Source organism: Eschrichtius robustus, chromosome 3, assembly GCF_028021215.1.
Source record: "Eschrichtius robustus isolate mEscRob2 chromosome 3, mEscRob2.pri, whole genome shotgun sequence".
NCBI classification, from domain to species: Eukaryota; Metazoa; Chordata; class Mammalia; order Artiodactyla; family Eschrichtiidae; genus Eschrichtius; species Eschrichtius robustus.
Genome location: NC_090826.1, coordinates 157314918 through 157331895, shown reverse-complemented (window position 1 = coordinate 157331895; position 16978 = coordinate 157314918). Strand labels below are relative to the sequence as shown.

Sequence of the window (16978 nt, the reverse complement as noted above, 5' to 3'; positions counted from 1 at the left end):
GACTGTGCAAACCCCTGAAAGCACTTGTATGCCCTTCCTTGCCTTTGCTCATGCTGTTCCCTCCACCCGGAATCCCTCTCTCTGTCACCTGCCTGATGAAACACATTGAATCACAACTCAAACATCACCTGCTTCCTCTAGTAACTTCCTTGGTGTTTCCATAGCTCTTTATGCCATACTGTACTTGTAAGCATTACTTCCTTTCTGACTATAAAATAACTCCATTAATTTAGAACACTTAACATATTGTACTTTGAATAATTTATTTACATTATCCACTCTCCCTACTAGAACATGAGCTTTTAGTCTCTATAAAGAGAAAATAACTTGCCCAATCAACTTTCCAAGCAGCAAAATATGGAAATATATTTTGTGGTCAATACATGGAAAAATGCACATGTAAGTGATTTGAAAAATTAAAAGGGGTGTGCAAAGGCAATGTATTTTTACTTTTGTGTGAGCTTCCGTTTCCTCATCTATAAAATGAGGATAATAATAGTGCCCTTTTCAGGAAGTTGGTATGAGGAGTCAACACATAACAATTTGTAAAAGTGCTCAGAACTGTGTGGGCCCACAGTAAGTGCTACATACGCGTCAGCCACTGTTATTATTGCCATCGTTGTCATTATCTGTTCTGGGCGGCAGGTAGAGGTCAGAGAGCAAAAAGAAGGCACCCACAGATCAGGAACCCGGGGCTAAAATCAGATGTTCTGAGTAGTGGAGAGAAAGGCTACTTACAAACAAGACTATGCCTAGACAGCCGGGGCAGATGGGTCTGCTCCTGAATGGGCAGGGCTGGGGACTTCACTACAGGGGGCCTGTCTAAATATCCCAATGTCAGTTCCATACAGCTGCGGGTTTGTCACTCGACCTCTCTGGCCTCAGTTTTCTTAACTATTAAATAGCAGCTCTATCAATTTCACTAGGGATTAAGATATAAGACATATAAAGCCTCTAGCAGTGCTGGGCACACGTAGGCTCTAATCAAATACGAATTTCCTTGGTTCACCAAATCCCTTCCCGTTGTGTGGTAAATTATCATATTGATCCATCTGACCTTAAGAGCCAAAGCAGCAATCCTAATTTTTTTTTCTCCTTTAAAAGCTGGCCTAGGATTGCAGAATTCATAGCAAGGCAGGGAGCAGGGAACACTGCAGTCTGTGCCATTTTGTTCTTGTGCCCAGAAAATTCTGAGGCCCCTTGTCAGCTGCTGAGACTTCCAGAGCCCAAGCGATCCAGAAATGGAGGTGTAGAACTGTTGGCAGGAGGGGGAATGTGCTGGCTGGACAGACCCTAATAAATCATGGGCACCGCCGAGGCCCACGGACGACAGCTGCGCATTCCAGCTCTTGACGCACACCCGCCAGGCTGCGCAGCGCATGTCTGTGCTTTGGAAAGGGTCAATTTTTCCAGTCGGCAGGCGTGAGAGCATGTGGTTTCTGCGTCCTGATTCCCATCCCCCTCTGGCTTGCTTCTGCTGGGTTCTTGGCACCCAGCTTCACTATTCCCTGGGCTCTCTGTTTTTCAAATGAGCTCTCCTTCACTTTGGTCTCCAGCTACCTGGCAGGAGTCTGGGCCATGACAAGGGACTGACAGTATACTGGTGAGACAGCCAGACGAGACAAAGAGCTGGGAGGTGGACGAGGGGCAGTGAGGTGGGGCGAGAAGGGTGAAGGGCTGAGGTCTAGCTCTTCACCTCTGGTTTAATACAGAGACCACTCTGTTTGAGAAGGTGGGCTGTCTCTCCAAGAAAGGGAAGGAGTGAAGCTGGGAGGCAGGAGAGCTCCCTGCTCGTCTTGAGGGCACTGCTGGGCAGGAAGGGTCATCAGGAGCACAGGATACGTAATCTCTCCTTTCTGCTTCACCACCCCACAGTCCCACTGACTCCAAGTGGGGCCTCGTACCGTCATCACTTGTATGGTGCTCTGCGGCCACATCCTGGGTTGAGTCTTCAGCCGAGGTAGTCTCTCCGTGAGGGCTGTCACTGCAACAGAACCAAGAGTAACTGGGACCTCAGCATTTGCTTACAAAATTCTTGTCTTCTCTTTCACACAGCTTCCTTGGACATGGGATCTATCCTAGGCTCTCTAGATCCTGCTCACACACTCCAGACAGATGCTTATAATGAAATGTAAGGCTCTCGGGATTCTCTAGGCTAGCTCCTGCTACAAAAACTACTCGAGACTACATGGGACTTACAACATCTTGACACAAGGGGAACCCCATTTGAACTTATAAATCTTTTCGAAAATACGGAACAACTTAGCTCCTCAAGGGCTATTTCTCTAGGTGAATTAGTTCCTGGAGGGAGCAAGGGGGAAGGGAAACACTGGGCTTTAGCATCGGATACAACTGGATCCAAAAACCAGCTCTGACACTCGGGAGCTGTGTGACCCTGGGCAATTACTTAATCTCTTTCAGCCTCAGCTACCTAATCTATAAATCGAGGATAATGGTCTATATATCTCACAGAGTTGTGTGAGGATTCAATGAAATAAGAGGGAGTGATTAAAAAGCAGTGCTTTCTTTCCTTCTTTCTCATTTTGCTTGATGCCTCTGGCTGCTTTGTGGTTTAGTACTGGTGAGAAAGTAGGAGGTGAGTCATAGAAATGAGTGGGAAACACAAGCAGGGGAAGAAAGTCTGCTGTGGGCTGGACACTGCAAGAGGGCAGCGGATGAGAGCTGGGTCAAGTTCTTGACAGAATTCATGGAGCCTAAAATTACCCAGGGTGGAGAATCGAGAATGAGCAGGGAAGTTATTAGGAAAGTCATTTCTACTCCTGATCTCTTGGACTTCAGAGTGCATGGGGAGGAGGCACCAGGAAGTTCTGACTTCCTGAAAAGTAGAGAAAAACCCTGTTCATTTCTAAAGTTTCTTCCTCTGGCGGTAGGTAGTAACAAGTGAGACTTTCCAGGCAGTTCTATGGAAGCACCATCACCCCTCAACCCCACATCCTGGCTTCAGTTTCTACCTTTGAGCCTACAGCCTCTCCCTCCTCAGCGGACGGGTCCTTCACTCCTAGAAAGTTCCTCAAAAACTAGGGGACTAATTTAGAACTCACCCCGTGTGAAGCAAGAGTTCCAAGGAGGCTCTCCAGACCCCAGAGAACATTATGGGAGAACATCAACAGGGATTCCTCTTTATCAGAAAATGTGGGCACACTTTCTCACTGTTTTCTGGGCCTAAAAACCCTCTGAATGAGTCTGGTGACATTCTGGAAACCCTTGGGACCCCAGGGGTGTGCAGGGCAAAGGCTCACTTTCCCCCAGACCTCTGAGTTCATTTCTGTGGCCGTCCACTAAGGCGGCAGCTCCCAAATTTCACAGAGCCCTGGATTGCTTGTTAAAAAGAGACTGCCTCACCCACTCCCAGAGTTTCTGATTCACTAGGTCTGGGTGGAGTCGGGACACTTGCATTCCTAATCAGCCCATGTGAGGCAGGTGCCGTTGGTCCAGGGACCCCACTTTGAAAACCACGGCTCTAAGGTAAAGACAAGCTGATGCTTTATAAGGTCCCTTCTAGCCCTGAAATGCTATGCTTCTCTCATTCCACATGCACACCCCAGCCTCACTAACACCTGTGGTCTCAGAAGCAGCCCAGCATGCTACATGGCAGGCAGTCCTGGAAAACTGGGTTCCGGTTTCAGGGCTGGTAAGCGTGGCGCAGTGGGGCTGCGGGGAGGCCAAGCGGCCTGGTGCTCCCTCTTCCTGGCTGTTCTGGTCTCCTGGCCCATCTCCAGTATACTTGGGCTCTGACTCCCCCTTTGCCGCCCCTCCCTCCCCTCCTTCATCCATCTTAGCTCACTTCGCTGGCACTTCTCTCTCTTCTGATGGAGAGGCTGGGAGCCTTCTGAGTGGCTATGAACCCAGCAGTCAGATGGCCCCTCCTACCCAAGGTCATTTACTCTTGATCCTGGGGTGCTTCTGGCCTCTCACCCAGTCTGTGGTAGTAACAGGCCCTGACTCATCTTGTGGTTTTCCCAGAGGCTGCTAATAAATGGCAGATGCACAACCAATGGGGCCGGGGGCTGGTGGTGTTGTGCTGGGAGAAGACCTTGGACAGAACTGAGAGGAAGGTGCCCTCCCATCTGTGCCCGGTGAGCCCTACCAGGGCCCTGCTGCACCGGGCCGTGACGGGGGCTCTGTGTCCTGGAATGGGTCCAGAGCCTGCAGCGGTTTGATATGTGAGAAGGGAGGTGAAGCAGGAATCGGGAACACTATTCCACAGCTTTTCAACACTCATGCAAGGGAAACCAACTCTCCAAGTCACATGCACAAGGACAGCTCCCTGGAGCCCATCAGCCAGTAGGCTGAGACCTGAACAACATCCCTAGTCCCCACCAGCCATCTGTCAGTGACCGGAAGCTTTCTCTCCGAGCTGGTGAGCCTAGATTTCTCCAGCTCAGCCTCAGATGCCGGGATCTACAGGACAGCAGAGAAGACCGAACTCAGCAATGTCAGTGGTATTTTTATGTTCACAGACACATGAATAGCACTTTCCTCACTCCTTGGGCTGGAGGCTCCTTCTGTAGGGATTAGGGAGAAGCACGGACTGACTGGCCTCTCATTAAGTAAGCAACCTCCCCTGTCCTCCCCTACCTCAGTCCATAGCAATGGGGCTGGCTGAATTGGTTCCAGATGTTGAATTCAGATGGAATCCGATTTGGGCTGGCTTATGCTTTCAGCCCAGGCTGAAACACTGTTTAGGGGAAGAAGGGAAAGGGAGGAGGAGGAAGAGGTAAGGGATGTTAGGGAGTAAAAGAGAGAGGCAGTTGTCTTTGCGTTTACTGGGAAAATGACCCTGTAAGTGGCACGATGGGGGCAGTGTGGGGCAGTGGGTGGTACCCTGCACTGACAGTCAAGGGGTCAGGGCTGGGATCCCCACCACTGGGGTGGCCTCAAAGATTGTCCCTGGCCTCTCTAGATTGCAATGACTTAATCTGTAAAATGGAAATCTGTTATTTGTCTAACGGAAGGGTCTAGTAAAGATGTGCCCTAGGGATTCCTTTTATATCTCTATTTCCAGGTGAAGTCATGACGAACCTGCTTCAGTGGGGCACTGGGCCTAACCTGCCGAAAATGGACCTTACCCCGCTTTCTCGTCACAAATGCCTGAGATCATTATTAAATTATCATTGTATAAACTCACAGTCAGGAAATTACGCTTCATATCTGAAATCTTCCCAGTAAGACAGAAATTCCCTGGGACGCAGGACTGTTCTTCTCACAATAGCCAGCTCCGAGCAGGAGCCTGAGAGACACCGCTGCCTGATGAACGGCAGTTCTGCGTACAACCTGATCAAATTTCCTTTCCTGGAGGTCATTAATGTTCCTGTTATTGCTGTCATTATCTTTCAGAATGGTCTCTCATCACTCAGAACTCGTAAAAAAAGGAGGCAGCCTGAAGTGGCACTTAGTAGTTTGGGTCGAGGTGGGGCCCTGCCTACAGCAACCCCTGATCCTGGCAGCTTGAAGTGCCTTGGAGTGGGAGGTGGGAGGATCTGGGTGTTTCCCTCGGTCTCGCTTGGCCATCTGGCCCCCACGCCAGTGCGTGTTGGTGACATTTCCCCTCCTCCAACCCTGAGCCCCCTACCAGTAATCCTCCGTGCTCCCTCCTCTGCTGTAGATGGGGCCCTCCAGCTCCCTAGGGTTTGGGAAGATGTTCTCGTGCTGGATGATGATGGTTTTGATCAGCTCATTCACGTGGGCTTGGCAGGACACCTGGTCATGGCCCTCAGGCACTGACATCAGCGAGGGCCCGAAGCAGATGGCGAGGTTGTAGGGGTCCATCATGTTCTCTTCACTGAACTGTGATAAACTGGAGGAGAAGGAAGAGGGGGCAAGCTGAAAAGCACTCGCATGAATGCCCAGAAAACACAATCACAGGAGGCACCGCCAGGAGCAAGAACAGAAGTACCACAAACGGCCACCTGCTTTTCTGGGCGTCAGAGCCCGTCTAGAAAGCTGGTAGGGGGAGCAGAGAATGACCACCAGGATAGTCATTCAGGAGCCAAGGGAAGGCAAAGCGGAGGTCCCTCCTTGCAGATCTCACCCCTCCTCTTTCTCTAGCTCCCTGTTCAAATCCTACTTACCCCCCAATCCCCACCCCAACCCTAGACCATATCCACCAAATCCACCCTGCCTTGAGGACACACCACTCTGCAGAGCTGGATACGCTCCCACAGACCAACCCACTAAGCTGACAGAACAGACGGAGCCCCTCGGGCTGCCCTGGTAATGACACGGTCAGAAGACGCAGGCATTGTGCATTGTGTACCTTCTTGAATGGCAAAATAATCAAATTATTAGGGATATTCCATTCTAAGCTCCAGACTTATTTTAAAAAATAGCCAACCGATTAGCTTTTGTATTCCATCAAGCCCGTGAATTTCTTCCTGGAACAGCTAATGCAATCGTTTTTCATTTTCATAATATCCTCCTCCACTATTACATTCAGGATTTATTCAGGAAAAGGTCAGCATGTAGCTCAGCTCCTGCTCAGGCTTCCCCTGGACGCAGTCTGACTTCATTATCAGGTATTTTATTCCAGGAACTCCCCCTTTCCAGCCAGCAGCTGCTCCAGCCATACCTCCAACCCTGGCCAAGGACCCAAGCCCCTCAGTGGTGAGTGCCCACTGGTCTGTCTGTCCAGGCACTGAAGGCTGGGCTAGCTCTGGATGTACCCCACCCCTAAGAGTCTGCAGAAATGTGAGCTCTGCTATGGGGTTCTGCCTCCCTTGTGGGCATCTGGATTCTGATAGATCTTGAGAAGATACCAAAGCCATGGTGCTGAGCCAGAGGCCTGGGACTCAGCTGTCTTCATCTGAGTAGCTGTTCTTCAGAATTGAGCAGAGTTTACTTCTAGTGTATCCAGCATCCAGACTCAAATTACCAAGCTGGTCTCTATCTCAATGATTCTCTCCTTCACTGAAGATTCAGATACGTCCCCGGTCCCCTTAGAGAATCACTGCAGAACATGTGAAGTGGGACAATGAAGTGCGACAGTGACAAATAACTGTCATGGCTGAGAACCACTGCTCTGTAGGACCCGGTCAGATGCAGGGAGGCCTGAGATGGGTGAGTTGATGGATCTCAGTGGCCAGACTGCTTCATAGGAGGTTTTAAAGATTTAATTTTATAATCCTCTCTGGCTCCTGAATTAAAAGAGAGCAGAGATTCAGAAAAGGCTGGTAGAAGTTTCCAAGTCTAATTCTTGGTCAAATAAAAACTGGAGAGAGACAGGAGAGATAATTAGCTTGGGAACCTTAGCAGGGACAACGGAGGCATGAGGTGCCACGGGGCTAAAATTGTAGCCCATCCCAGGCTGGCTGGTTCCTCGAGTCATGGAGGGACAAGGAGGAGGAAGCCCGTTTCTTTAGTGTGATCTGACAACGTTTTGGTAACATGGAAGAAAAGCAGTAGTTTCTGGGAAGCCTGGTGGTCAAAGGGAAATAAACTCTAGGCCTGAGGGTCCCAGTCTAAGCTCACTGAGAGAAGAGGAATCTTGCCCGGCCTTCTAAGGCAAGGACTGCTCAACTCCTAGGTGGCTACAATGACCAGGGCCAGAGAGGACCTGTGTTCATGCACTGGGGTCCACTTCTCATGGGTCCAGGTCCATTTCTTACTCCCATTAAAATACAGACCAAGATCCTTCTTTCTCTTCCAATCTACTGGAACACCTAAGTTCTGGGGGTAAAGCCATGGTGCTTAACTACTTGAGGGACACAGGCTCCTTCAAGAATTTGACAAAAACTAAGGATTCTCTCCCCAGGGAAATTCATATATGAGCACATAACAAATGCACACAATTTTGTATATAATATAATGGTGCTAATAATCCTTGAAGACTCCGATGGCTGCACCTGGTATAAGACCTCAAACACTGGATTTTTATTTTTAAAGGAATTTCTAAAATGGATAATACTGGTAACAGCTCCCTCTTTAAAAAAAATGTTTTTTGGTATCGACTTCTATATATGCCATCTCCTCTAAGAATTGTACTATATTTCTTTAGTTTCTGTCCATAACACGAGTGAACTTTCCTAATTGATTTGAACTCATCCTCTTTTGAGCACCTTAAAAAGGTCCAGTGCAGTGGGTTTTGGGGGGAATGAGAAAATCAGGATTGGTGTGGGAAACCTGTTTTTCATCATGCACTTTTCTGGACTTTTTACTTTTAAATGATGCATATTTGTTGGTTCTGAAGAACCTAGGAGCAGGACAGGAATAAAGACGCAGATGTAGAGAATGGACTTGAGGACACGGGGAGGGGGAAGGGTAAGCCGGGACGAAGTGAGAGAGTGGCATGGACATATATACACTACCAAATGTAAAATAGATAGCTAGTGGGAAGCAGCCGCATAGCACAGGGAGAGCAGCTCGGTGCTTTGTGACAACCTAGAGGGGTGGGATAGGGAGGGTGGGAGGGAGACGCAAGAGGGAGGGGATATGGGGATATATGTATACGTATAGCTGATTCACCTTGTTATACAGCACAAACTAACACAACATTGTAAAGCAATTATACTCCAATAAAGATGTTAAAAAAAATGATGCACATTTGTATCTCTGATTACATTTAAAAAGAAAAACAAAACATCCCAAGAATTTTAGAGTCAGGCAGACCTGGTTTTGAGCCCCAGTTCCATTGCTTACCGTCGTTTTGTACTAGTTCCCTAGTTGCTTCATAAAATGGGGGCAATTATGTGCCCCCTGATGGGCTGTTGTGAAGATTAAACGAGGTAATATGTGCAAAGCACTTAGCACTGTGCCTGGCACATAGGTGATGTTCAAGAAATATTTTCTGTCATTTTAATGTCCTGTTTGCTTCTTGACATAGGACCTTTGATTCCAGTCAGGGAATGGAAAGCAGGGCCGCTGACATTTGGCAGTAATTGACTTACAGGTGTCCACCGTCTTCTTCTCCTGACAGGCATACTCTAACAAGCTGAGGACTCTGCATCCCCAAATCAAAACCTTAAGTCCTCAGGGAGAACACGAAGCTTTGAACACACTGTTTTAAACATGACATTTCCATTAAAAACCTTCAATTTCAAGGCCTCCAGGGGTTTGATTTGGCAACAACCAACAGACCATGGGTAAGATATTATGCATCAGGGTTGATTTCAGGTTTGAAAGGGATGAAGAGAATTTGTACTATTCACCATGGCCCCAGGCAAAACGTGGGGTTGAGAATCTGTAAATCCATGGTTTAACAGACTTTCCCAAAAGGCTCCTTAAGAGATAAGAAGTGGAAGGTAACTGTGGCTGACTCTTCCTGATGGCCCTTCAAAGGCACTCCCTCACTCCCCTTGCCTATAAAGCCACCTGTCCCCAACTTCCATGCTCCCACATCCATTAACTGACTTGCCTTCCTCCCTATGCAGTCAATCCCATCCCCTCTCACTTCCTCAAGAATAGCACTCCAGCAATCACCTTGCTCTCTCCTCCATCATCAGTTCTTCTCTATGGGGTCACCCTCGCTAGCATGCAAATGTGCAGCAATACCACCCATCTTAAAAACAAAATTCTCTCTTAAGCCCATATCCACGCTGAATTACTGTCCCATTCTCGTCTCTTTATAATAAAATTCTTTGAGAGTTGTCTCTGATTCTCTGGTTCTTCTTCACCGGTTCTGTTATGGACTGAATTGTGTCCTCCCTGCCCCCCAATTCATATGTTGAAGCCCTAACCCCCAATATGACTGTATTTGGAGACAGGGCCTTTAAGGAGGTAATTAAGGTTAAATGAGGTCATAAGGGTGGAGCCCAAACCCTACAGGACTGGTGTCCTTATAAGAAGAGGAAAAGAGAGCAGAGCTCTGTCTCCCAGTGTGTGCACAGAAGAAAGGCCACGTGAGGACGCAGTGAGGTGGTTGTCTACAAGCCAAGGAGACAGGTCTCCCCAGAAACCAACCCTGCTGGCATCTTGATCTTGTACTCCCAGACTTCAGAACTGTGAGAAAACAAATTCCTGTTGTTTAATCCACCCAGTCTATGGTATTTTGTTATGGCAGCCCCAGCAGATTCACACACCTACTCTCTTCCAGTGTGCCCCACCAACCCCTCTATCGTGGTAAAACACACACAACAGAAAATTTACCATTTTAACCACTTTAAAGTGTACAGCCCAGTAGCATTTAGCTGAATACGACCCCACTGTACGGATCTACCACATTTTGTTTATCCAGCATCAGCACCCCTTCTCGCTTGAACTGACACCATCAGGATTTTGCCCCTCCTCCTCCACCAGGACAACACCCATCAAGGTCACTAGTGACATCTATGCTGCTAAATCAGTTCTCAGTCCTTTTCTTAGCTGACCTGTCATCACATTATCCCAGTTATCACACCCTCCTTGAAACACGTTATGTGGCTTCTGGGACACCGTTCCCTCTTGGTCCTCCTCCTACGCCACTGCCCACTGTCACCTGCTCAGTGACGTGTCCCTGACCACTGTATACTAAAGAGGAAACCCTCACACCCACCTCTTACACTCTCCAGTCCCCTAACATGCTTTATTTATTTATTTATTTTTGGCTGCTTTGGGTCTTTGTTGCTGCTCGCTGGCTTTCTCTAGTTGTGGCGAGCAGGGGCTACTTTTCCTTGCGGTACGCAGGCTTCTCATTGCGGTGGCTTTTCTTGTTGCGGAGCACGGGCTCTAGGCACGTGGGCTTTGGTAGTTGTGGCTCGTGGGCTCTAGAGCTCAGGCTCAGTAGTTGTGGCGTGTGGGCTTAGTTGCTCCGTAGCATGTGGGATCTTCCCAGACCAGGGCTCGAACCCGTGTCCCCTGCATTGGCAGGCAGATTCTTAACCACTGTGCCACCAGGGAAGCACCCCCGTAACATGCTTTAATTTTCTCCACAGCCCTTATCCTCTGACATATGACATGTGTTCTTTCTTTCTTTTTTTTTTTTTAATTAATTTCTTTCTTTTTGGCTGTGTTGGGTCTTCACTGCTGTGTGCAGGCTTTCTCTAGTTGCAGCGAGCAGGGGCTACTCTTCGTTGTGGTGAGCGGGCTTCTCATTGTGTTGGCTTCTCTTCTTGCAGAGCATGGGCTCTAGGCATGTGGGTTTCAGTAGTTGTGGCACATGGGCTCAGTAGTTGTGGCTTGCGGGCTCTAGAGCACAGACTCAGTAGTTGTGGCTTATGGGCTTAGTTGCTCCGTGGCATGTGGGGTCTTCCTGGACCAGGGCTTGAACCCGTGTCCCCTGCATTGGCAGGTGGATTCTTAACCACCGTGCCACCAGGGAAGTCCCATGACATGTGTTCTTATCAGTTTTGCCTGTCTTCCTCCAGTTCTATGTGCTACGTAGGCTCCATGAAGGCAGAGACCTTGACTGTTTGGTGCAATCTTAGATATCCAGCAACTAAAACAGGGCCTAGCACACAGTAAATGCTTAATAAATACATGTTAAATAAATAAGTGAATAAATACATGAGCATCTGTGAGTCTCTAGGACAATCCAGCCACAACTCTACTTGTCCATTTTCATACAGAAGCTAAAACACTCCTTGTGAAAGTCAGAAGAGCAGTGCAGACAGAATCTTTCCAAACTGGGAGGCACCTGAGATGGTGAAGTTTGGAGGAAGACTCAGCTTTTCTGGAGAGCAGCTGATGTGTCTTAACAGTGAGAAAAGCACCACCAATTCCCTCTTTCAGATTATGGAGCAATATTGGAGGATGTAGAGTGATGCTTCTCGGACCTTCATGTGCCTATGACTCATCAGGGGATTTTGTCAAAATACAGATTCTGATTCATAGGTCATCGGGGGTGGGGTGGGGGAGGAACTGAGACTCTGCATTTCTAACAATCTCCCTGATGATGCTGATGCTGCTGGTCTATGGACCTCGCTTGATTAGCAAGAGACTAAAAGTCTATATTGTTTGACATCTGAAGAAATCAGGTTTCAAAAGGCAAGCAGCAGAGTCAGCGGCAGTGAGGGGTAGCTACCTGCACTTTGTTTCAGGGTGAAAACCCACTGAGTAGTACAGATGCTGTGGCTGGCAGCCTCTAAAATGAACCCTATGGTCCCTGCCTACTGGTATTCATGCCCTTGTGTAGTTCTCTCCCTTTGCGTGTGGGCTAGATTTAGTGACTCGCTTCTAATGAATGGAGTACGGCAGAAGTGATGGGACGTCACTTCTGAGATTAGGTTACAAAGACTGGCTGCTCTCTTGGGCACTCTCTCACTCACTTGCTTGGAGCAAAGCCAGCTGCCATGTCACGAGCAGCTCTATGGTGAGGCCCATGTGGTGCAGAACTGACGGAGGCCTCTGACCAACAGCCAGCCAGGAAAGGAGGCCCTCAGTCCAACAACATGCAAGGGACTGAATCCTGCCAACACCATGTGGATCCTTTCCCAGTCGAGCCTTCAGAAGAAACTACAGTCCTGCCCCCAATACACTCACAGCAACCTCAAGAAACCTGGAGCTAGAGGCCCCCAGCTAAGCTGCACCTAGATTCCTGATCCACAGAAACTGTGACATAACAATAAATGTTTATTGTTTTAAGTTGCTAAGTTTTAGGGTAATTTATTACACAGCAATTGATCATCAATGCAGATGCTAAGAAAGGATAACGTTAATAATTAACAAGGCTTGCTGGACAGGCATGTACCCAAGGTTCATACAGTGGATTGAACACTAGCTATATAGATATATGTGGAACCAGGTCAAGTCGACACAGCACTGGTGCACTGTGTAAGGAGTTCCATACATATATCTCAGTTCTGGGGGTTCCTTGAGATGGAGGATGTGTACAACCTACAAAAAGACAATAGCCAGAAATAAATTACACACTGTCAGGACATGTAACAGCAAACGAGAGGGGTCCTAAAAGTCTGCGCCCAGGGAGAGTCTCCATGAGGAGCTACCTGCCAACTCTGGTTACACCTGTTGATAAGTGCATACTTATCACCTGTCACCTTCCTGTGCAGGCAGGTAGTCTTCTCTATCGCCTGTGTCCTGCACTCCATTTATTATTTTAGGAAACACGGTGGTTATTAATGCAGCATCTTTTCCATGAAAGACTTTGATGAGCAAGTTAATCTTTTTTTAACCAGAAAAAGAAGTGAAACAAAACAAAAGTCATCATTTGAATGGGTGCAATTTTCCATGTTTCCTTTGACAGTGGCCACCCTCTCCAGCTCTTATGACGCTTCCTCTACCGTTTCTCCCCACCCACAAACTCCCTCACCCCTCCACTTAGCAGGAGGAAACTGTGGGCAGGATGAGACCATTGTGCTTACACACACAGTCACGCCAGGACCTGCCTGCTCCCCTGCCTGTGTACCCACAACCGACATGGTCCTCGCTCTGGGGGAGCAGACTAGGCTCTTTGAGGGCAGGTATTGGTCAATGAGGGGAGACAAGGCCTGGTGGCCCTGAGGGGACCGACTGGCTTGAGAGTCATTACCAGAGTTTCCATCTGCCTAAAACGGGCAGCATGTGAAACCCTGCGTGAGTCATGAGGGGTTCTCAACTAAAGGCAGTTGTGGTGCTGAGTCAGGGCTTGGCTAATGAATGGTGCAGACACAGCCACGTGGAAGCAGCAGGCTGCTGGGCCAGGACCCTCTGTCACTCTGCAGGGCCAGCAACAGGGCTAGAGGACAGTGTGGTTGCCCCTGAAAGGTCTCAGGTGGGGGCTGCTAGCCCAGATGCCTCAAGGTCAGGCTGACCCTGGTCTGTAAGCAGGCTGAGGCTCCTGAGATGGCCTCTGAACTTGTATTCCTTTGAAGCAGAGACCAACCCACTAGGAAGAGTCTTCATTTTCACAAAGCCATATGAGCTAAAACACCCTAGCCCCTTGGTCTACTTTTTGTTTTCCCTTTTTTAAAAAACTAGATTCATGGATCTAAAGAAATGTTTCCCCACTCTATGAAAAGCCATAAAGCCAGAGAGATGATAATGGCAACTGAATTCAGCCTCAGCATCGGGGAGTTTCGGGGAGAGCTGGGGACTGTGGTGAACTGGGGGCACCTGACCGCCTCGTCTAGGCAGCAGCCCGTACTCCACAGGGAACTGCGGCCGCCTGGGCGTGCAGATCCAGTGCTGTTAGACCTAGTGATTTTTTCAAGAGAAGCTAGAAATCTACATTTTTTTAAGAAGTAGAATCTCCCAATATTTAAATGGTTCAATGTTTTCAAGACAGAGTGGACTTAAAGGGAACACATCTATGGGCCTTATCTGGCCCTCGGGTTGCCCACTGATAGACTTTGGCGTCGGCTGTTGAGGGAGATGCTGCAATGAAAGCAACGTGGAAAGACAGCGGTGCCTAAGGGAAGAAGCATGTCCTTGCTCGTTGTCTTTGCTGCCCTCCATGCCTGCCCTGGGCGAGGACACACTGCTTAGACAGGGAGAAATACTCCGGCTGAGCCCAAGGCCCCTCTGATCCTCAGACCTCTCTTCTAGCTACACTCACTCCCTGGCGGACCAGCTAACTACCATCAGTGCACAATGACCCCACACTGTATCTCTGCTCCAGGCTTCTTCCCTGAGCATCCGATTCCTACGTTCAGCTGCCTACTTAGACTCTCCATCTGGAGGGCTAACGGGTACCTCAAGTTAACATGTCCACATCAGCACCTTGTCCTGACTGCTTCTTCCACATCTTGTCTTCCCCAGCTCCACAAATGGCATCATGGCTTCCCCACTGCTCATGTCAAAAATGTAGATTTTTTCTCTTTCCTCACATTCTATATCCTACCCATCAGCAGGTCCTATCATAGCTGTATTCCAAATAGATCCTACACCTGACCCCTCCCATCACCCTCCACCATTCCCTCTGTGGTCTAAGCCACCACCACTCCCGACCGAGACTGCACAATAACCTCTGGTGAGGTCTCTCCCGCTTCTCTCCACGTTACTCTATGGTAACTTCTCCATGAAGTGGATTTTAAAAATATATTAAAAAATCAGATCACAACACTCTTCTGCTTAAAACTTTCCAATGGCTTCTTCAAATCTAAACTCATTTTTGCCATGACTTTTGGGGCTTGATGACCTTGACCATCCCCGTGGCTCCTTCTTTCACTTCATTTAGGCTGCTGCTCACACACCGTCTCCCCAAAGAGGCCTTTGCCGAAGGCCCCTCTGCAGTGTCTCTCCCTCTTCCACCTCTGCCCCTGATCCCTTAACTTACACTTCCTTATTCTTCTAAGCACTTATTACTACCTCATGTTTCTGTAATTGTCTGTGTCCTCTGCTGGAACACGAGCCAGATGGTATCCAGGCATTTGTCTCTTATTTCACAATGTATTCTTACATCTTACGACCGTGCCCAGCACACAGTAGGTGTTCAATAAGTATCTGTTGGGCTGGAGGAATCAACATAGGTCCCTACGTAAACTTCCAGCGGCCGAAGCTAAGGCCCGATCAGTTGCTCCCTGGGAAGTCTACTCACTGGTTGAGGAAGGCAAAGAGGTATCTCATGATAATCAGAGTGGTTTTGGGCAGGACCAGGAGGACCTTCCGGATGTGCAGAGCTCTCTCCTGCAGGTTGTCCATTGCTGAAAGAAAAAAGCCATGCATTACCCTCCACTGTAACTGAGATCCCAGGAAATAGTGGTCAGAAGGCCCTGACTAGCAGCGGGTGCAATATGGAGAGCAGCCAGTCAAGTCCACACAGCACTGGGCCAGTGTAAGGAGCTCCATCTCTGTGGCTTCTTGGGGTGGGGCTGTTGTGATGGGGCATGCAGGCTCCAGAACCTTCTCCGGGTCAGGACTTAAGATGTATGCTCCTTGGGCACAGAAGGGGTTGGAGATGCTCCCCAGAGCATCTACCACCCCCTTATTACAATACCACAGGCAAGGAGCTGACCAGAAACTGCTATGACTGCTCGACACCCAGCCTTGGAGGGCCTACATGTGGGGAGAGGGAGGGGCTGCACAGGTCCTGTCCTGCCCGCTCCACACGTGCATCACCTCATCCCCTGGACAAGTCTGGCTTATCTTCCCCCCTCCCTTATCTGCAGTGGGGATGAGGAGAATGTGGCCAGAGGCAAGAAATGGCAGGCCCCTGTGTAAGCAGTGATATCTGGGGAGAAAACCAGAGAACTTTCCTGACTCTTGTGCTGTGGACAGATTAATTCCAGGTACGGCCCTAGGCCTGTGCCTCCCTCATGGCCCGCCTCCCCACTTTCACGGTGTGCCGTGTGGATATTGTCATTTTCTAGGAGAGCCTCTCCGTGAAAAAGAAATGGGAGGTACTAGATCGGGAGCACATCTCAAGGGGAGGATTGGGCAGCCAAGGTATCTTGTACTGTCCTGGCAACCCCCATCCACTTAGGGTATTCCACCTAGGCCCAGTCCTGGAAAAAGACATGAAGGTAGGAGGGATGCATATATTCAGTCACCCACAGAACGCATTTCCACTAGGACTCCCACAGATCGTGGGTAAACCAATAAAACAAGAGAGCTAGTTTCCTGAGTGCTCTGGGCCCCTCTCTCCGAATAACAGAGAGGGACAGTGCTCAGGAATCAAACTGGAAACTCGGGGGTGGGCGGTGGGGGATGAAGACCTTGGTTGATCTGGGAAGAAAAACTTTTCTCCATTTCAAAGGCATTGCCTCCTCCAGCCTCTGAAGCCACCATTTCAACGGCATCTGCTTCCAGAATGACCTAATACTAATCCAAGTTTCCGTGGACAACAAATGAGAGGGGGGTCCAGCATAATGATCTAAACTAAATGGCCAGGAATAGCTTTTCAAGCCCTAAATTTTAGAGTAAGAGGCAGAGAACCTCTAAGATACCTGCTTTATCTAAAGATCAAGTAGGGACTATCTCTCTCTGAGAAAACATCATATCACTACTTTTAAATATGCAGAGGCTTTTATTCCTAGAAGAACACATATTAACACATCTCACAGGTAAGTCATGCCACATTTAAAGCAACAAGCAGGAAATATTTATAACACTTATGTATTCTCCCTTTGTATCATGAAAAGCACAAGCACTAATATATGAGCTTCTAATAGCT

General features: G+C 48.6%; 1 protein-coding gene across 7 annotated transcripts in view; it reads right to left on the bottom strand.

Annotated features, from left to right (window-relative positions):
- SRGAP2 (SLIT-ROBO Rho GTPase activating protein 2) overlaps nt 1-16978 on the bottom strand; it is a 234114-nt gene that overhangs the window by 11289 nt on the left and 205847 nt on the right. For all 7 annotated transcript variants that reach the window (XM_068541600.1, XM_068541602.1, XM_068541601.1 and 4 more), the window contains exons 17-19: nt 15404-15509; nt 5594-5818; nt 1905-1984 (exon numbers count right to left, since the gene is read on the bottom strand). In XM_068541600.1, coding sequence (XP_068397701.1) covers nt 1905-1984; nt 5594-5818; nt 15404-15509 — 411 coding nt within the window. The remainder of the gene's footprint in view (nt 1-1904; nt 1985-5593; nt 5819-15403; nt 15510-16978) is intronic.